Genomic DNA, 21,343 nt, shown 5'->3' on the forward strand with positions numbered 1-21,343 from the left:
CGATGGATTGGGAAAAACGTCATAACAACACCTAAAGGTGTCGCACTGTATTATAGCTGCCATGATACAAAACATGAGTTGGTTGCGGTTTTGCGGAGGTTAAAACATTTGGTTTCCAGCTTCACCCCAGTGAATGAAAGACTTGCTACAATACGGATTAAAGCAAAATTCTTCAACATTAGCTTAGTTGATCCAACCGAAGACAAGGACGAACATTACAAAGATATATTCTACGGGCGCCTAGAAGAAACATATGACCGTTGTCCTGCCCATGACATTAAAATTATTCTAGTCGATTATAATGCTAAAATTGGAAAAGAGAATATCTTTAGTGCAACAGTCGGGAAATTTAGTCTCCACTGTGAAACATCTGACAATGGAAAGCAAAAAACATGGTAGTTAGCAGTACCAGATTTAAGCATCTCGATATTCATTAGGGCACAATTAATCAAATTGATCACGTTGTGATAGGTGGAAGACATTCATCGAGCGTGTTGGATGTACGGTCGTTCCGAGGAGCAAACATAGACTCGGACCACTACCTTGTTGCAGCAAAAGTACGTACCCGTCTAAACGCTGGAAAAAAGCACGATCAGGCACAACACGGAAGTTGGACATCGGTAAGCTGCAAACACAACAGATAGCCACAGCATATTCCACTCAATTAGCCCAATTGCTTAATGAAAGCACTCCTCGTCCCGATAACATACCAGCGCAATTGCAGAATATTGCCCACTCCATGCAAACAGCCGCAAAATACATACTTGGATACCAGAGTCCTCCACCAAGGAACCCATGGTATGACCAGGAGTGTCGTGCTGCTACCAAACTGAAAAATGCGGCATATATGGCTACTCTACAATCAGTAGCAATTCGTAGCGCAAGAGAGACGTATAGGTTGAAAAGGAGAGAGGAGAAACGTCTTTTTCCAGGAAAAAGTGAGAAATGGAAAAGCGGGAGTGTGAAAGGATCGAGATGTACAGGAGTTAGAATGAAGTTCGAATATTCTACCACAGAGTGAAGCATCAAACTGATGGCTTTGGTACAGGCACATCCTCCTGTAGAGACCAGCAAGGTAATTTGGTAACTGATACAGATAGTGTGCTTTTCCAAACTGCTGGTATCCAATACTAACGAAGACAACAAAGATACCACAGATCCAATCCCAGAAGATGGTATTGAATATATACCGCCCGGGCAAGATGAAGTAAAGACAGCAATAAACCGACTGAAGAATAATAAGGCAGCAGGAGCCAATGGCCTACCAGCCGAGCTGTTCAAATCCGGAGGCGACACGCTGGTAAGGTGTATGCATTAGCTAGCAGGAAGAACGCGTACCCGACGTTTGAAACGTGAAAATCCTATGTCCAGTCCACATGAAGGGAGATAAGACTGTGTGCTCCAATTACAGGGGCATAAGTCTGCTCCCTATTGCATATAAGATAGTATCTGGCATACTGCGTGAGCGACTAAAGCCTATGGTCAATGAAATGATTGGACCCTATCAGTGCGGCTTTAGGCCGGGCAAATCCACCCTTGACCAGATATTTAACTTGAGACAAATCCTGTCGATTATAAAGCAGCCTTGGACAGCCCTATACGTTCAAAGGCGTTCCAAGCCATGTCTGATTTTCTTTTGGCATTCCCGCAGGCTCATTCGGCTTTGTAAGATGACAATAACTGATACCCGGTCCTCAGTTAAAATAGGAAAGAACCTTTCCGAAGAGTTCAGTACCAAAAGAGGTTTCAGAGAAGGAGACGGCCTGTCGTGTGATCTCTTCAACATCCTGCTAGAAAAGGTCATACGAGACGCGAAGGTCAAAAGAAGTGGAACAATATACACAAACAGCCATATGGTATGCCGACCACAGTGACATCATGGGTCGATCGACAAAGGAAGTAACTGACACCTTTGCAAAAATCGAAAGGGAATCTGCTAAAGTCGGCGATAAAACCAAGTTGATGGTATCGACGCGTATACATCCACAGATCTCGCACCATCTGTGAATTTTGGTTCCTACAATTTTGAGGTAGTAAAGGACATCGTCTGCCTCGGCACCGCCATAAACACAACAAACAACATCAGTTGTGAAATAAAGTGAAGAATTGGTTTGGCCAACAGATGCTACTTTGGCTTAAGCAAGTAGTTTAAAAACAAGGCCACTTCCCGTCAAACAAAAGTAACACATAACGAAACACTGATACTGCCCATGCTAATGTATGGTTCCGAAGCATGGGTACTTGCGCATGCTGACGAGGCAGTGCTTGTTGTGTTCGAGAGAACAATTCTTTGAAGCATCTACGGGTCAATCTGCGTTGACGGCGAATATTGACGTCGTATGTACAACGAGCCGCATGGATGTTTACGCAGATCTGGAAGGCCAAAGCTTCGTTTGAGCGAACAAGTGAAACGAGACATCAGAAAGCTATATATCCCAGGTTGGGAAAATATAGCAGCAAACAGAGAAGATTGGAGATCTTTTCTTAGTTCGGCTTATGGAACAAATGTTATGTAAAAAAGCCAGCTAAGTAATAACATCTCCAAATGAATATGCCGCTACAACGGTCGACAACAATAACATATACAATTTTTTTTATTATTTCTAGGTCCAGCTAAATGTTTAAAATAAGACACCATTGCATAATTATTTTCATATCACACCCTGCAACCGGGTTTATTCTGCCATTCACGAACAGTTACATTTGTGTCTGTGCTTGTCACAGAAATGCCACATTTGGGGATGTATAGATCTCTCAATGACTCAATGTCCCAGTACACAACAGAAAATTAATTCATTCTGTAGCCTTTTTAGCAGATCACTAACCTAGTTAGATTTGTCCTATAAGTAGAGTTGGGCAATCTCGTTCAAATGAACGATCCGGATCACTGTCCTCGTTCAAAGACGAATGAGTAACATCATAAAAACCAACGTGTGAAATTAAGTATACGCAGTTTTGTCAAAGAAATTACCGGTGTCCATTGAACGACATAGTGATCCGGATCGTTCAATTGAACGAGATTGCCCAACTCTACCTATAAGCCGAACTAACAAAAGATTTCTATTCCTCCACAATTTGGAATACTTCGTTTTCCGATATCGTATTCCTGTTTACTCCATCGAAGTCTTGGTCTTCCATTACCGCCATGCGACTAGTATTTATACGTCTTTTTAGTGGGTTGAGCGATGGCTCATTGTTATGACATGGCCTAGCCAACGCAATCGTAGTATCTCGATATGTTTAACTATACTGATATCGTTATATAGCCGATACAGCTCTTGATTTATACGACGTCGTTATTCGCCGCATAAAGAAGATTTTTTTCAATTTCATTCCCAGCAAAACATCATTACCAAATAATGGGTTTTTATAGTACTTTTTGGTAGTCGTAACGACGTCGATATTCACCGATAACGCAGATTGACACGTAAATTACTTGAAGATTTTTTCTCTGAAACACATATATCGTCTGCTCCGTCGGAAAAGGTCGTAAGTCCACTTTTTTGGAAATCGCGTTTTTGTTACAGGACGATAGTACAAGTCAAAACACGTCGTATGATACAAAGAAAATTGTAGTATGTCGCGTTTTTTTATATGTTTTGCCCTTGTTGGAAAAGGTCGTAAGTCCACAAAACGTACAAATTTGAGTACGAAAAGGTCGTAAGTCCACAGGAAAATGTATACTTTAAAAGAATACTACAGCTAATGTAGTTCAGATATAATGTTTAACGTCATCCATGGTTGGGGTACAATGTAAAGAACTAGCCTACACCTTTGGATGATAATCGGATGATATTTGGCGGAGCCTGTGGACCAAACTTTTGAATAAAAATGTGATCATTTCTATATTGCAACGAAAATTTACATTTGAAATCTATTTTCCCTTATAAGCGAACTGATTATGAGAGATGGACTTCTGGCCTTTTCTTTGTACAAATTGGGATGATGTATGTGTTCGAATACCTCATATATTGAAAAATTTGTTTATAGATCAAAATTTTTACTGTTTTTACTGTCGTATGTCTTACTTAACTTTATTAACTGGTAATTTGTGGTTTCTCTAGGGACATTAATTCCCATAACGAGATTAGTAGGTATTCTGAATTCAATGACGGGTAAGTGCAATGTTTATATTATTAAATGATTCTAAAATAATAATTGAATGATGATTTTTGCTAACAAAGAGCAGTATGAATTTGGAATGGAATTAGACGATGGGGTCCTGGGTCTAGCTCCCTATGGTTTTCACGGTGATTCTGAAAGCTCTGATGATAAACTTCCTAAACGCAGGAAGACGTTACATGCTGAAGATTCTACATGGTTTGCAGACAAAAACAAAAGATGCAGTGAGTTGGGGCAGAAATACTTGGGAAGACAAAAAAGGACACTATTAGGGACTACAATATAGCTAAGAAACCACGTACATTAACGGAATTAATCATGAAATTTAATTGAAGGGGAAGGTCGTAGGGCAAAAATACAAGGTCGTAAGTACAACGTGTCATGTTTTATATTAAATATTAGCCGAACCGGTTCACGTCGCTGGCCCTTGAAACAGTTTATGTTACCTTTTCTTATGTCAATTAAATAAATCGCAAATTAGTTGGGATATTCAAGTGAATATCAATAACATGTAAGAACGTCGTTAAATTCGGCCAGGCCGAACTTGTTATACCCTCCACCATGAGTTGTATTAAATTTTACTTCAATTAGTTTCCTTTCGTTTATGAAGTAGACTAAATACCAAATTTCAGCAATTTCGGTAAAACAATGTGGCTAACCTTCAAAATACCGAAATTTGAGAGGCACCGTTCTATGGGGCTATATGAAGGCGTGGACCTATATAGACAAATTTATGGGAGAAAGTTTTATATCCGAAACGAAGAATAAATACCAAATTTCAGCCATTTCAGCGGAATATTGAGGCCACACCTTCAAAATACCGGAAATCGGGAGGAACCGTTCTATGGGGGCTATATGAAGACGTCAATACCAAACATCCTCGAAGTAATAGAAACTTCTATACCAAATCACGAAGATCTATCTTAGAAATTGCGAGCTGTATCTTAATTTCAAAAGACGGACAGACGGTCATGGTTTTACCGACTTAGAATTTTACTCTGGTCGGGTCTTATTGCTAAAATATGTACCCAGGTTTGGGGAAACGGAATCGTTCGTAAGTTTTATATATATAGCGCATTTAAAAATAGGGCACAGGTATAACCCGCTTCTCCAAAATTCAACAAAATATATAGCCTACTTTCACCAAGGGACATCCCTGTGCATAATCTGAAAAATACATGCAATAAGTTCTTAGGGTCGGAGATTCAAAACCGTTGCCTCGCAAATTAATTTTCTGACCGATACTTCATAACTTTTGCAAAAAAGCGATTTTTAAAAAATAGGGCCTGCCCCCGCCCCCTCCGTGATTCAAAAACTATAAAGCCTATTTTCACCTCGGTTGTTCCTTGTATATTCTCTGAAATTTAAAAAAAAAAAACGGTTCAGACGTTTTTGAGTATATGCGGAACATACACACATTGTCTTTTATATATAAGATTTCACACAAAAGTTTTGGTCCATTAAACCCGCTAATAATTATCTCATCACCATGTTAAATTGCAAGCTTGTCTCAAACTCAAATCATTCTTAAAATTTCGCTCCGATCGGAATATTACTGCGATCTACAAGTCGGGTAAAAATTGTGGGTTTGGTCCATTTCACACCTTTTGATCATAAGCAACATCTAATGGTGTCACTTCTGGTCGGAACCCGACCTCTCCACAAAATTTCGTGACGATCGGTCCAAAATTGAGGCCTGGAATTTTATTACAATTGTTAATGGATAGACGGACACACATAGTTAGATCGCTTTATCTCGTCAAGATATGAAAAAATGACAAGGGGAGGGGGTCTACGACGAATACTTCGCGATGTTACACGAATATTGGATAAAACAAACTTATAATACCCTTTCCACATTGTTTAGTAAAGTATAAATATTTTATTTAAAAACGTCCGTAAATTGTAGGAAAAGGTCGTAAGTCCCTACAAAAATACAAATCTGTACAAGGAAAAGGTCGTAAGTCCAAAGACATCCAATTATCTCCCAAACGCGACGGAATTTTATCAAACAAAGTACAGGTATTGAAGCGGAATAAATAAACGAAAAATACTGCCTTTACCGCCATAATAAAATCATTAATACAGAAAGCGCTGGAATGTTTTTTCTTTCTCCTGAAAAATTTATTGAGAGGGACTTACGACCTTTTCCGACGGAGCAGACGATATACATAAGGCGGTACATGTGTGTTTCACATGTAGCTTGCGCACGGGTAGTATCAGTGTTTTGTTAGGTGTTATTTTGTTTGAAGAGATGTAGCCTTGATTGTGTAGACTCTTGGATCTTTTTGGCGCAAGGTAAATATCTGGTCAATTGTGGATTTTCCATCATCTCCTGCTGGCTTATTTTTCTTCAGCCGGTTTATTTCCGTCGTTACCTCATCTTGGCCGGGCCAGGCTGTATACACGAAATAACATCTTCTGGAATTGGATCTGTGGTACCTTTGTCTTCCTCGTTAATATTGGATACCAACAGTTTGGAAAAATGTTCATTCTATAATGTGAGCACATTATCTGTATCTGTTACCAGATAAACTTTCTCGTGTAGAGGATGTGCCTGCACCAAAGCCATCAGTTTAATGTTGCAATCTTTGGTAGAATTTTCGGACTTCATTCTGGCGTACAGGAAACAACTTTGTTCACACACACGCTCCTCCATTTCTTCCAGCAGAAATGGAGTTTCTTCTCTCGATACCCCTCTTATGTACTACTACTATTACTACTACTATGTAAATTCAGTTATAGTTTTTTTGTGGGGGTTTTCAGACATAAACCACTATAACTTAGCCATTTGTGAACCGATTAAAAAATAATAACTTGTTCGAAAGATATTATTCGCCACTTTAAAAGGAAGAAGGATCAATAGAAATACGTTGTGAAAAAAAGAAGATATGCCCGTTTAAATTTGAAAATGTAAGAAACTTTTCCGAAAAGTTTGCACCTTCTCAAGGCCAAAACTGCCTGAAGTAGCGTTCCAATGCATTCGCCATGTATTAGAGAGTTCTTAATTACTGTCTTGGCTACAATTTTTTTATTTGTGTTGGATCGAAAATCTCAATGGTTTGTCTGTTATATGCCAAAATATCCAAAAAACGTCAATAAAAAACTTAAAGTCAAAATCGGGAGGCTCGATTTTCACGGTAGATGTATGGTCCAGTGGACTTTTTTGCTCAGTTCAATCCCAGGAATAAAAAACGCGAAGGGCTCATTAAGGGTTTCAAATCGCCCCGGCCTAATGTACATCCAGGCCCCAATTTTTTTTTCATTTAATTTACACCCTCTATTAATTAAAAATAAATTCTTTTTAGTTTTATTAAGAATTTATTTAATAATTAAACATATCTGAATTTAGATATTTTGCAACAATTTTCTTATAGTCTGATGCAGCAAAGTGTTTTTGCATTGGATAGTGAATAGCTGAGAGAATATTTACACCAACAACAAAGTAAAAACAAAATATTAGTCACTAGAGTGTCTGTAATGGATACAATGGAAACATTTATCAGTTTTATAGTTTGATTTTTTGACTTTCGAGCCGCTAAATCAGTAGCGTCGACCAGTGTGAGGCGCCTTTAGTTGGTGTGACAAATGGACAAATTCCGTTTCTATTTGCAACTATTATTTAAAGTATACTTTCAGGCATATCCAACATTTCAAACCAAAGCTCACAAATAAAGTAAAATTCTGTGTTTATCTGAAAAAGCTTTAATTAAAACAAGATCAGCTGCTTTAACAGCAAATTTTTACTGTCATCGCCACACGTCAGTATTCAACTCAACTGCTTGGCCAAAAACCAGTTTAGTGTGTACAATTCGGTGTTTATTTTTATTTTGTCATTAAATTTATTAAATTTAGTAATTTTTTTATTGTTGTGCAGGTAAATGCTACAAAAATTAACTATTTTTATTGAAAAGAAGAATTATAATAACTGAATGAAAGGTTTGTTTATAAAAACTCTTGGAATGCGTCGAAAGATTAATGTTTACATTTCTAAACAAATGAAAAAAATAAATTGGGTGCAAACGTCATCCGCAAAGAGTGCGTGTACGTGTCTCTCTTAGAAGCGAATGAAAAGCCCTACGACAGCGTTGCCAATATTCTGTTTTTCTATCTCAAACTGAAAAGAAAAAATCAAGTCAGCAAAGGCTATAGTCGGGACGGGACCGACCATGTGATACCCTACACCACTACCCCTGTGCTTAAGCTTTTCACTGGTAAACATTTATTTTAGGGAATATAATACTACCACCAAACATAATATGCCTCTTTCTGTTTGGCACCCCCATAAGCAACCAAAATTTCGTGACCAACCGATCAAAGAAATATGCAAGGGTCCGCATTAACGTGCTATACGCGAAGTCTGGCCTTAAATAACGGTAATTAACCCACAAATATGTTCCTATTTTGTCAAAAAGATATCATGGACAACCAAAGACGTTCGATAAAGCAATAAATTGTAAAATTTGTATTGCTTATTCCATAAATTTTATGGTAATCTCAATATTTCATTGGGATGTATGTACACTTTTTCCCTATTATTTTTTTAATTTTTATAGAATTTACTGTTATTCGTATTATGGAATACATTTTTGTTGTATTTAATATTGTTCATTAGTGATATGAAATAGAACTATGTACTTGGATTTTTATAAAAATGTTTCCTTCCCCTCAAAACTCGAAATTTATAGGGTGTATGTAGACTTTTTTGGTTGACTGTACTTTACATCAATATAAAGAAGATCTTTTCTTCTTCCATTGACGGGCTTTCCTTTTGGAATACTTCTGCGGATATATACGCATAAGAAAAGACATTGACTTTTCTCCACATAAGCTTTTTGCTTATTCCGACTACTAAATATTATTAGACCATCAGCAAGCTTAATAAGCTTCTTCCTATGCGGGACCCGCATCAACTCCCAAATTCATGACGATCCGATCAAAATTTCGACCTGTAGCGTGATTACAAGGTTTAGATGGACAGACGGTCGGACGGACACACATAGCTAGATCGACTCAGCTCGTCGAGACATTCATTTTGGTATATATAAGTATGGGTCTACGACCATTATTTCGATGCGTTACAAACTTTTTGGTTAAAACCAACTTATAATACCCTCCCCACATAGTGGTGTAGGGTATAATAAAAACTGGATGGATTACCAACTATTGCGACATCTGCATTGTTGGCCACCTAAAGGTGCGATTTTCTAATTGTCTGGCTTTTTTGAGTACCTCCAACAGGAACGGAGATATTCGCATAAGAAAAAATTTTACTATTTCCTCACAAAAGTGTTTTGTTCCTTCCGATCGCTGAATATGATATGACCCTCGCCAAAACCAACAGGCCTTCCCCTCTGGAAAGAACGATCGTGACGATCCGAACAAAATTGCACGCATAGCCGAATTGACTCAGCTAAAGTTGGGCCTACGAGATGTTACAAAATGTTAACCCAGGAATAAATTCGGATCCGTTAGTCATTATGTAACCTGTTACAAAGTAATGTTAACAAAATATAACTACTTATATTACTCCTCACTAAGTTATGAGTACGGTGGCACAGAGCTTGTATGTCCGATTTATGGCTTATTGTTCTATTTCCAATGGCGACTTCCAATAAGTACTACAAAACCCATTACTTAGTAAGAATTTTTTGCTGGGATCTAGAGTTTAGCCTAGATATTAAAGCTTTACTATAGAATTCTATCTATATTAATAACAGAGTAAAGTGATTGACTCACTGACTGACTGCCTTTATGATTCATCAACGCCCAGACGAAACGGCTGAAGGGTCAGTCTTGGTCTGAAGATGTCAGATAAGGCTGGGTTTTTGGAAATTCGTATGAGAACGGTACGAAAAGTACTAAAGGTACTAAATATGGTACCGTTTATGTTTAGCGAACCGGTAGAGATAGAACTTCGAAATTTAGAATGAGGGTCACTGATGGAGGGTAAGATAGATGACCCAACTAAAATGTGCTAAATTTAGTTCCATTTTGTAGTATGTGAACGGATAGAGCTAAAACATTGAAATTTGGAATGATAACACTGTGCAACACTGAAAATGCAAACAACTTATAGTATGCATTTTTGGAAAGTACATATGTAGACTACAAAAACCCTAGTAGGGTTTTGTCCTGTCAGATCCAGTTCGGATTTTATGGCCTCATCTAAACCGGGCTAAATCTACACATTTTTGCATTTATCAGGCCTTTATCTCAGAAACGAATAGGAATTTGGCCTTGCTGTCTTTAGCAATATTGTAGCCCTAAACTAGTAGAAGTTATCTTTTGAAAAAATCTCATAAGAAAACCTCCATCTAGGACATCCAAATCTATAAAATATAGAAAATTTTACATAATTGCTTAAATTCTGGCCAGTATCGGCTAAACTATTCGGAGTTGAACCAAGTAACCTTTGCAAACATCTTCCAAATAAAGTTCTCAACAATTCTTTAGAACATTCTGAAACTCTAAATTGCTTACTTCATTTTATTTCAGCGGTAGTTTGCATCATATCTTTTACAACACGTATTTCAAACACTGTTCACACCAACAGTTTATTGTCGCGTTCGGGTTTCACTACATTATTGACATTTTTATTAAATCGTCGTTGAAAAATGTACTGAAAACAACGGCATAGAGGCATTTTACAACAATGACATGTTCTGAAGAGTTGTGTATTACATTCCAGGGAATTCCAAAAGAAAATATTCAGAAAAAATTAACGGTTTTGGAGATACGGTGCGAAATGTATAAAAAATGTGTCATTTTTACATATATTTTGAAATTGGAGGCAATAAATGCAGTTTTTCGAGTTCATTATTTCTCCAAATATTTTATTCTTTTCCTCATCTACACATTTGTTTCAGAGGTCAGAAGAAGTTTCGCATTGGATTTAGAGATATAGCCCCGAATTTCTTTAAAAACTCAATATTTAACCATGTTTAGATGGGGCCATAAAATCCGAGCTGGATCTAACACAACAAAACCCAACTAGGGTTTCTTGTCGTTTGGGTCTGTACTTTCAAAAAATTCTCAATTCGAATTGTTTGCACAAGATCACCTCAAAAATGTTGCACAGTGTAGTAATGTCATATAAAGTGGAAAGCGTTTCTTATACATTCTTTGGGATATACTATATAATATCATGTACTCGCATTTTCGTTCACATTAATCAAAAATAGGAATGTAAAAAAGATTTTAGTTCACATTGTTCGTATTTAGAACATTTAGAAATCAAAAAGTAAAATTTTCAGAATTCCATTTCAAACAGTATCCAATATGTACCATCATACCAAAATGGGTAGAGTCACAGGATGTTTGAATTTAAGGAACCTTATTTTTATCTTAATCTATTAAACTTGGTCGCCTGACTTTCACTAAATACCACATTTAGTACTTTTTGCACACATTTCATAAGCAACATCCCTACTCAACTCTATTCGAAATTAGGCAATCTTTTCGCCCAATACCAAATTAAGTACCAATAAACACTTGTCGTACGTTTATAGTTCATCTTGGCCGTACACACCAAGAGTGGCTTTAATAACAAATTTTTAAATTACCGTTCTATCCCTTCATACCAAACTGTACCAAATTTAATGCTATTTAGTATTTCTTTGTACGTTCGGAGTAGGAGTCGTGAAAAAATCCGACTCTGGAGTCCGAGTTAAGTATACACACCCAACATTACCTGTACCCAACATTAAACTGTACCACATTTACTACTTCATACTCAGCTCTACTTTTTAGCTCAATCCTAATACCAAATTTCAGAGTTCCAGCTCAATGCCTTCCACCCAATACCAAATTTAGTACCAGTTAACACTTTCATACGTTGATTGCAGATATTTTTAATACAACCCTAAACACCAACAGTAACCCAAATTTAAAAATGCAGATTTGCCTCTCAAACCTTCACGGAACGCAGCATTGTATAAAATGTAGTACCATTTTCAACTATCAGTACAATTTTAGAAAAATTTTGCTAATCCACATTTTTGCTATCAGTCCTAGCAACAGTGATAATCACTTTATACTGAAAAATTTCTGTGAGAAGTATTTCTATCAACTTTGAGTGCGGTTCTGGTGGAATGTTTTATACCACCAACCAAGACTAAACACAAAATTTCAGCCATTTCAGTGGGATATAGAGGCTAAATCCTTAAAAATTGCTAAAATCGGAAGGTACTATATGAAGATCTGAACCTATACCGAAAAATGTCAAGTTGATAGTTTTATACAGCAAACGAAGTCTAAATACCAAATTTCAGTCATTTTGGTGGTATATTGAGGCCACAACCTTCAAGAATTTAAAATCGGCAGATACCGTACTATGGGGTCTATATGACGACTTGGACATATACCGACAAATTTTAGGTGGAAAGTTCTATACCCCCAACGAATACTACATACCAAATTTTAGTAATTTCGGTTGGATATTGAGGCCACAAACTTCAAAATACCGAAAATCGGGTGGTACATATGGGGGCTATATGAAGGCGGAGACCTATACCGACAAATTTAAGATGAAGACAAAATAAAAATGTTAGCCATTTCGGTGTTATAATGAGGCTAAAACCTTCAAAATATCGTAAATCGGGAGGTACCAGTCCATGGGGCTATATCAAAACTTGGACCGATAGCCCATTTTCAATAGCAAACATCCTAGCAGTAATATAAACTGCTATACAAAATTATATGATTACTTGACGTTTTTTCAAAAGAACAATCATACCTACTTAAATTACATGCAAGCAAAGGCTATAGTCGCGACCGGGTCAACTTCTACATGGACTTGTCTACGAAAAACATCATATCGCTGTAAACAGGGCTATTAGGAGTACCATCGATAAAAATTTTCAAAGGATTCTCGCGCAGAACCTTAACCGCACAAACAAAAATGTTGATCATTTGGTGGGTGGTACCCTAAGGTAGGGCCCAAGTGACTCACTTCTGAACATAAACTAAGTTTGGACAAATTATTTCTAGATCAACAATTCGACTATTAAGACCTCCTAACCTGCACTTTTCCGAAATTTGGTGTGGCAGGTATTCAAATTACAACATAGTATGGACCAAATCGTTTAGTCCCTTCGAGAGTTACTGTGCGCATAATTTTTGCGAAAAAAAATTGAACTTTTGTTAGGGAGGTACCCGAGGGAGTGGGCTGATATGGCCCATCTTCGTACTTAAACTAATTTTGGACAAGATATTACGAAAGCCAAATTTTGGGCCAAATCTGTTAACCCGTTCGATAGTTATGGCGCGCTCCACCCAGCCAGACAGATGAACAGACATTGCTAAAACGACTCCAAATTGTCTGAAATGGATTTCGTCCAAACATACATAGGGTCGAAAAACTTTTTTTCGATGAGGTACATTTCGTATCAAAGTGTATATACTCTTTCTAGCCTAATGGCTGATGGTATAAAAAATAAAAATTGGATGTATTACCAAATTATTGCGACATCTGCTTCGTTGACCATCTACGTACCACTGTAAAGATGCGATTTTCTAATTGTCCGGCTTTTTTGAGTACCTCCAATAGCAACGGAGATATTCGCATAAGAAAAAAGTATACTATTTCCTCAAAAAAGTGTTTCGTTCCTTCCGATCGCTGAATATGATATGACCCTCGCCAAAACCAACAGGTTTCTTCCCCTCCGGAAAGAACGATCGTGACGATCCGATCAAAATTGCACGCATAGCCGGATTGACTCAGCTAAAGTTGGGCCTACGACCATTATTTCGAGATGTAAAAAAATGTTGACCCAGGAATAAATAAGTGGTGTGATTATAAATATTTAGTTGTTTTAGGGGTACACTATATCCCAGCAAAAATTCGGATCCGTTAGTCATTATGTAACCCATTACAAAGTAGTGTAAACAAAATATATTCTTATATTACTACTCACTTAGTTATGAGTACTAGGGTGGGGCGATTTGAACACCACTGCGGGCGCCTGGATTTTCTGATTATTGGAATTGTACTGAGCAAAAAAGTCCACTAGACCATATGTCTACGGTGAAAATCGGGCCCCGGATTCTGACTTGAAGTTTTTTTTAAGGGTTTTTGGATATTTTGGCATATATGTAACAGCCAAACCACTGAGATCGAACACAAAGACTTTTGGACTTTTTTGCTCAGTACAATCCCAAGAATCAGAAACTCCAGGCGGCCACTATCACTTTTTTCATCCCATACAAATCGCCCCGGCCTAATGAGTACGGTGTCACAGAGCTTGTGTGTCCGACTACGAATCCGAGGGTCTGTGTTCCACGATCACCGTCGGTCAAGTACTTTTTGTTAAAAAAAAGGAAGAACAGTTGGTGGTGCACATGTAAGCATTTAAATAACTTTTAATGTTCGTTCGCGTGGCCTAGTGTGTAGTGTGCTCGGCTAAAAATCAGAAGTTCGCATGATCAAATCCCATATAAAGCAAAATAAAATAAAAATATGAAGAAATTAAAACAAATTCTCACCTCAACAGTTCTAAAAATAGAAAAAACATACATTTGTTTTAGCTTGTTATACCCTCCACCATAGGACGGGGGTATATTAAGTTTGTCATTCCGTTTGTAACTACTCGAAATAATTATTGTAGACGCCACAACCTATATATATATATATATTCTGGATCAGCGTGCAATTCTACATCAAAAAATATTTCTACCAAATTTTGTTTATATAGGTCAACGGTTTGGTATAGGTCCCATATAACGCCCCAATATATTACGCGTCATTTTAAGATATTTTGAATGTATTAGTCCCATTTGACCACAGAATCGGTTGTAATTTTGTATTTTGTGTTTCCAGAGGCCAAGAAACATTTCTACGAAAAAAAATTTTATATAGGTCCACGTTTTGATATATATCCAATAGGACGATATCTCCCGATTTTCGGTATTTGGAAGGTCTTAGCTCTATTATCCTACCAAAATGGCTGAAATTTGGTATTTGGTCTTCATTGGGGGTATACAACTTTCCCCCAGAAATTTGTAGGTATAGGTACACGCCTTCAAATAGCCCCCATAAAATGGTAGCTCCCGATTTTAGGTATTTTAAAGCTTTTAGCCTCATTATTCCCCTGAAATGGCTGAAATTTGGTATTTAGTCTTCGTTGGAGTTATAAAACTTTCCACCTGAAACTTGTTGGTATGGGCCCACACCTTTATGTAGCCCCCATAGAACATACCTCCCTATTTTCGGTGTTTTGAAGGTTGTGGCCTCAACTTTCTTCGTTGGGGCTATAAATCTTCCCCTAGAATTTTGTTTGTATGGCCCAAGCCTTCATATGGCCAGCATAGAACGGTACCTCCTGATTTTCGGTATTTTGAAGGTTGTGACCTTAATATACCACCGAAATGACTGAAAATAGGTAGTTAGTCATAGTTAAGGGTATACAACTTTCCACTTCAAATTTGTCGGTATAGGTCCATGCCCTCATATAGCCCCCAATAGGACTATATATCCCAATTTTAGGTATTTTTGAAGTTTTTAGCTATATTATTCTGCTTATATTATTCTGAAATTTGATATTTCTTCCTCCTTTGGGATGCAAAACTTTCTCCCACAAATTTATCGGTATCGGTCCACGTATTGATATACCCTCCATACAACGGTATATCCAAATTTTCGGTATATTGAAGGTTTTAGTCTCATTATAACACCGAAATGGCTGTAAGTTGATACTTAGTCTTTGTTGAGGGTATAAAACCTTCCATCTGAAGTTTGTCGGTATAGGTCCATGTCTTCATATAGCCCCCATAGAACGGTACCTCCCGATTTTCGATAATTTTTAGGTCGTGTCTTCAATATCCCACCGAAATTTGTGAAATTTGGTATTCAGTGTTAGTTGGGTGTGCAAAATTTTCCACCTGAAATTGTCGGTATAGGCCCATAACTATATATAGCCCCCATAGAACGGTACCCCCTGATTTTCGGTATGTTTAAGGTTGTTGCTCAATATCCCATCGAAATGATTGACATTTGGTAGTTGGCCTCCGTTCCCCACCGAAATAGCTGATATTTGGTATTTAGTTTTTGATAGGGGTATGAAACATTCCACCTGAAAAATGTCTGTATAGGTCGACGTCCTCAAATAGACCCTATAGAACTGTACTTCCCGATTTACGGTACTTTGAAAATTGTGGCCTCAACATACCACCGATATGACTGAAATTTTGTATTTAAACTGCGATGGGTGTATAAAATATTGCAGAAGAGAATTATCAGTATAGGACATTTTCTTCAAATAACCCCCATAGAAGCGTACTTCCCGATTTTCGGTATTTGGAAGGTTGTGACATCAATATCCCATCGAAACAGATGAAATTTAATATTTGGTCTCCGTTGGTGGTATAAAACTTACCACCTGAAATTTTTCGGTATTGTTCCATGTTTTTATATAGCCCCCATAGAAAGGTCCCTCACAACGGCCCGGCCGAACTTAACGCTTTTCTTACTTGTTTTTCTATTTCCCTTGTTAAAATAACCCCCTACTAAGGTTTTGTAAGTAGTTACGACTTACAATAAGTACTACAAAACCCATTACTTAGTAAGAATTTTTTGGCTGGGACCTACTCCTTCCAAGAGTTTAGCCTAGGTATTGAAACATTATTATAGAATTCTATATACATATAAATTGGAAATGATGAGGATTGTCCAGAATTGTTATTGTAAAAAATTATTATTTATTTTTTATAAATGTATTATACAATATGTTTATATGAAAATAATGAAATATGTATGTATGTGTGATATAAAAATTAAAAAATGATAAGAAATACTTTTTGAAACAAAACATCTTATAAAATAGGTATGAACACCCTTTTCCCTGAATATTTATTTATGGGCAGTACTAGTAACGCGGTCCTACAAAAATATTTATTGTATTTCGTTCAATAAAAGCTGGATATAGAACTATTGGCCTGTTTCTCTAAGACGATTCAAATTCAAATTCGATCAAATAGCTATCAAATTCCTATTACTATATAAATTAGTTATTTGATTGAAAACAACAGTGCATTAAATATTTTCCAAAAATAGGAATTTTCGTAGTTCAAACGAATTTAAATTCGAATGGTCTTAGTGAAACAGTTCATAATTGTTCATCATTCGATTTATATTGATATTGGGTGACTGTTGAAAGAAGCGAGAAATATTTTATAACATTTTTGTAGAATCCACTCACTGGAAAGCATTAAACTCTAACACAATTTCAATTCGATTAAGAAGTTCTTAATGAAATAGATATTCTGGCACCAACTCATGCCGGTGATGATGACCATAGCTATGAGGATCACAAACAGTACCTTGCACCAAAGTTTCGGCATCAGCTTTTAAGATGCGGAAATTAATGTCTTCGTAATTCAATTGGCTATAGAGATAGACTGGTAGACGATTGCTAATGACCCAAACACTCTGTCTTGCTTCATGATCCACTTTTAAATCATTGGGGAATTGGATGAGTGTACTGTTGCCTTCTGCCTCTAGGAAACGATGTAAATTTGTGGGGTCATAAGGTTTTTTGGTATTCCAACAACCAACATCATCGCGATGAACTTGAGTGAAAAACATAACACCATTGCGATCAATGCCCGATGTGGAGGATTGTCCATTAACACCCCGCTCACCAATTGGTATGAAATATTTTGCCAAATCTTGGGCCTTGGCTGGCCAAAGACTTTCATCCTTCAGCAAGGCATTGGAGACCACAAATTCCTGTAATCAAAACAAAATTTCAATTTAGCTTTATAGTTTCAGTTTTGCTCTTTCAAATGTACCTTAAAACTGGCCATGGGATGGAAATACACTATGCGCTCCTCATCTGGAGTTTTGGCCAACGATAAACTCATGCCAAACACACCATCCAACCATTGGAAATTCAAACCGAAAACATTAAAATCAGAGGCCACTGGATCAGGTGAAAAGTTGTAATTGGTCACACGCCAACTGCGATTCTTTTTCAAGCTATAGACAACAATGCCGAAACGCCATACATCCGTAACATAGGCATGGGCATCATCACAACGCTGGCGATGAACATCAACCACAATGTTTGAGTGTAGACTGTCCTGTTTTACTTGATCGGCTGGGAATTGATATTGTACCACCTTCTGATTGGTACGCAAATCAAATGCAACTATTTTGGGTGGACACACTTGGCTGAGGCTGACAGTGGCATTTACAATACCCGAATCTATTAACCACAAACGGCCACAATCATCGATTTGTGTGCGATAGACAGAAATCAATTTCGAACAATCTGGATTGTAGGGGTCACCATGAGCCTCCCAATTAGGATATGGCTTAATTGGAGGACTCTCTTCTTGTGGTGGATAAGGTAACCAACCAAAACTGGCTGGCACACCATCTTTCCAGCGGGGTGTGGTAATGAAAATGCGATCTTTATAAAAATCAACACCCAGGGGTAAATTATTTTCAGCTATAAATTCTCTGAAACAAAAAAAGCAAACACAAAACAATTTAATTTCTAATTCATGGCCTTCATGAGCGCGCAGCTTTCGATTTCACTGCACTTTGTTTTTTCCATACCTATTGGCAATTGCCTTTTGTCTTTGTGTAAAGGTGGGATATTCAAAATCCAAATATTTCCACTGGTTAACAATTTGAAATGCCTGAGATTTGCGTGTTGTTGTTGCTGCTGCTGCTAATGATGGTGAATCAGGTGCTCCATAACCATACGCCGTTGCTCCCCCATAATCAAGCTCTTGTGGTGCTGGTACTGGTGCTGCGTAAATTGTTCGACTACTGCGATAGGTTCCAGCCAAGACACAATTGATGTATGCCAAAACCACAACAACTACAACAACAGCTGAGCGGTTGATCTCAAAACTGGAACAGGGCATTTTTTGTTGCGTTTTCGTAACACAGTCACTGACGTTTGTAAATAAAAAAGAATTATTTTGTTTTAAATGCACATTGGATGTGGATTTTATTTGAAATTTGAATATACAAAGCGTTTAAAATTTACCGTAGTGAACTGTATCATTTGGCAACTGAAACTGAAATGGCAATTAAACCATGCACAGGCTTGTTGTCTCGTTGGCTAGCTGGCTGGCTTGCTGTCGCGTGGACTGGTCTGGTCTACAACGAGAAGGCTATTTACAATTTGAAGTTAATTCCAAAACATCTGAAAGGCTAGACGCCTGCCTGCCCGCCCGTCTGTCCTTCTCTCTCGCCGTAGGTAGTCAGTTTGGCTGATTGCAAGACCATTCATTCAACCACATCACACATGTCTAACGGTGTTGTCAACTCAAGTAAATTAGCATAGAAACGATGTAAAATGTGCTGAAATAATTCAATTAAATGTTTAAGGAATAAATAAAACAAGTTTTAATCTCAATACAGAAGGTCCGCTGTTCAATCCTAAAACTGAGCAGCACATCATCATTAGGGGTATTACTTTTTGATCTTTTTTTCCTCAAAAAAGATTTCCTGTAGCGGAAATGAATGAACTTTTGCCTATTAATCACGAAACTAACGTTTAATCCATTGAAATATAAAATCCATTGAAATATAAAAAAGTTCACGATTTTATCAAAATCGGTTTAAGAAAGCGGTTTTGATAAAAAAATCGGTTTAAGAAAGCGATTTTTTTGTTCTAGCTTCGGAACCAACAAAGGTGTAATCATGTAATCAGCTACTTGCTGTCATTTGATTGACCATTTTATTAGCTTTCCAATGATATACGATTAATCGGTTACTTAAAACCGGTTCCAAAATCGGTTTTGATATCAGAATATCCGGTTCAAAAATTTAGATAACCGGATCTACCCTTCAATAAAATTTTTATTAACGTGTTCGTCATTACAAGAGCTATTTATGGTAAGTATTTCAGATGCACCACAGACCAATAACGAATATACATAAAAACAAAACATAGTTTTCTCAACAAAGTACGGGTAAATGTCAAAAAGGACCATGACAACGGGGAAATATCGATTGGTCATCAATGAGAACCGTACATAAAATCTTCTGAACAACATTTTTGTAGAATATTTGGATGCTGTAAAATCTCATCTTGTGGTACTTTTACTACGGTTCAAAAAATAAAGGACGAAAAGGACATGGAAGGAATTGAGTTAGAAGGATGAAATATTATACAAAAAGATTCACCATTCGATTTGACTGAAGACATGTAATCTCAAAATGAAGCTACAATAACGCTTAACAGAGATATAAAGCTATTTTCTCGCAAATTAAGGGGCCAAATTTAAACCATTAATCACTCGATATCTCGGAAACTTGACCTATGGTGAAAATATCCTTTTGGGTTCTTAGTACACTCACCAAGGGCTTTCATCTCCAAAAGGGATTTTCCACCCACTGAATTTGAGTCCCATTTTGTAGCACAGTGTCATTTATCGATATTTTCCGAAAAATGTGCACCTTCTCGAGGCCATAACTGCCTGAAGGAACGTTCCAATGCTTTTGCGATGTACTAGAGAGTTCTTTATTATTGTCTTGGCTACAATTGTTGTCTTTGTGTTGGATCGAAAATATCAGTGGTTTGGTTGTTATATGCCAAAATTCCGGGGGCTCGATTTTCACCGTAGACATAGGGTCTAGTTGACTTTTTTGCTCAGTACAATCCCAAGAATCAGAAACTCCAGGCGCCCGATAACACTTTTTTCCTTCCATACAAATCGCCCCGGCCTAGTATATACACTTTCATACGGGCAAAATGTGCCTCATCGAAACAATGGTTTTAGACCCCTAGTATGTTTGGACGAAATCCGTTTCAGACAATTTGGAGTCGATTTAGCAATGTCCGTCCGTCTGTCTGTCTGTCTGGCTGGTGCGCACGATAACTCTCGAACGGATGGTTCAAAATTTGGTTTTCGCAATATTTTGTCCAAACTTAGTTTAAGGTCGAAGATGGGTTATATCGGTCCACTCCTTCTGGTACCTTCCCCACAAACGTTCGAAAATGTTCGGAAAATTGGTCCAAAGTTTGCACATCGTGAAATTTCTATCAGACTTAGATGAGGTTCTAATATGGACTCAATCGGTCCACTCCTTCGGGTACCTTCCACACAAAATTTCGGATAAGTTCAGATTAGGACCTGTTCTCGAATCGCTGTGATTTTTGTTGCAGCAACTTGTATTCACTGCCCCCCATACGACGGTACAAGTTTCATTAGGGGCAAGTCCATACTTCCTGAGAAAATAACCTAAAAAATGCAAAAAGCC

General features: G+C 37.4%; 1 protein-coding gene and 1 long non-coding RNA gene across 2 annotated transcripts in view; one reads left to right on the forward strand and one right to left on the reverse strand.

Moving 5' to 3' along the window:
- The first annotated feature begins 7,873 nt into the window (after nucleotides 1-7,873).
- LOC141401173 (uncharacterized) overlaps nucleotides 7,874-21,343 on the forward strand; it is a 70,678-nt gene continuing 57,208 nt past the window's right edge. The window contains exon 1 of the long non-coding RNA XR_012412279.1: nucleotides 7,874-7,999. This is a non-coding gene — a long non-coding RNA (uncharacterized lncRNA). The remainder of the gene's footprint in view (nucleotides 8,000-21,343) is intronic.
- yellow-h (L-dopachrome tautomerase yellow-h) lies at nucleotides 16,796-19,340 on the reverse strand. The gene is made up of 4 exons (XM_073981349.1): nucleotides 19,122-19,340; nucleotides 18,683-19,024; nucleotides 17,911-18,583; nucleotides 16,796-17,848 (listed from the first exon to the last, which is right to left on the reverse strand). The coding sequence occupies exons 2-4, from the start codon at nucleotides 18,994-18,996 to the stop codon at nucleotides 17,366-17,368; spliced, it is 1,470 nt and encodes a 489-aa protein (XP_073837450.1). The 5' UTR covers nucleotides 18,997-19,024; nucleotides 19,122-19,340; the 3' UTR covers nucleotides 16,796-17,365.

Source organism: Musca autumnalis, unplaced genomic scaffold (assembly GCF_047663935.1).
Source record: "Musca autumnalis isolate F117 unplaced genomic scaffold, ASM4766393v1 scaffold_4, whole genome shotgun sequence".
Taxonomy (NCBI): Eukaryota; Metazoa; Arthropoda; class Insecta; order Diptera; family Muscidae; genus Musca; species Musca autumnalis.

Excerpts from the sequence above, each read along its gene's own strand:
- yellow-h (XM_073981349.1), bottom strand. The coding sequence starts at position 18,996 with ATGCCCTGTTCCAGTTTTGAGATCAACCGCTCAGCTGTTGTTGTAGTT. Across the intron at positions 18,584-18,682 it reads CAAAAGGCAATTGCCAATAG|AGAATTTATAGCTGAAAATA; the intron begins GTATGGAAAAAA and ends TTTTTGTTTCAG. Across the intron at positions 17,849-17,910 it reads ATCCCATGGCCAGTTTTAAG|GAATTTGTGGTCTCCAATGC; the intron begins GTACATTTGAAA and ends TTTTGATTACAG.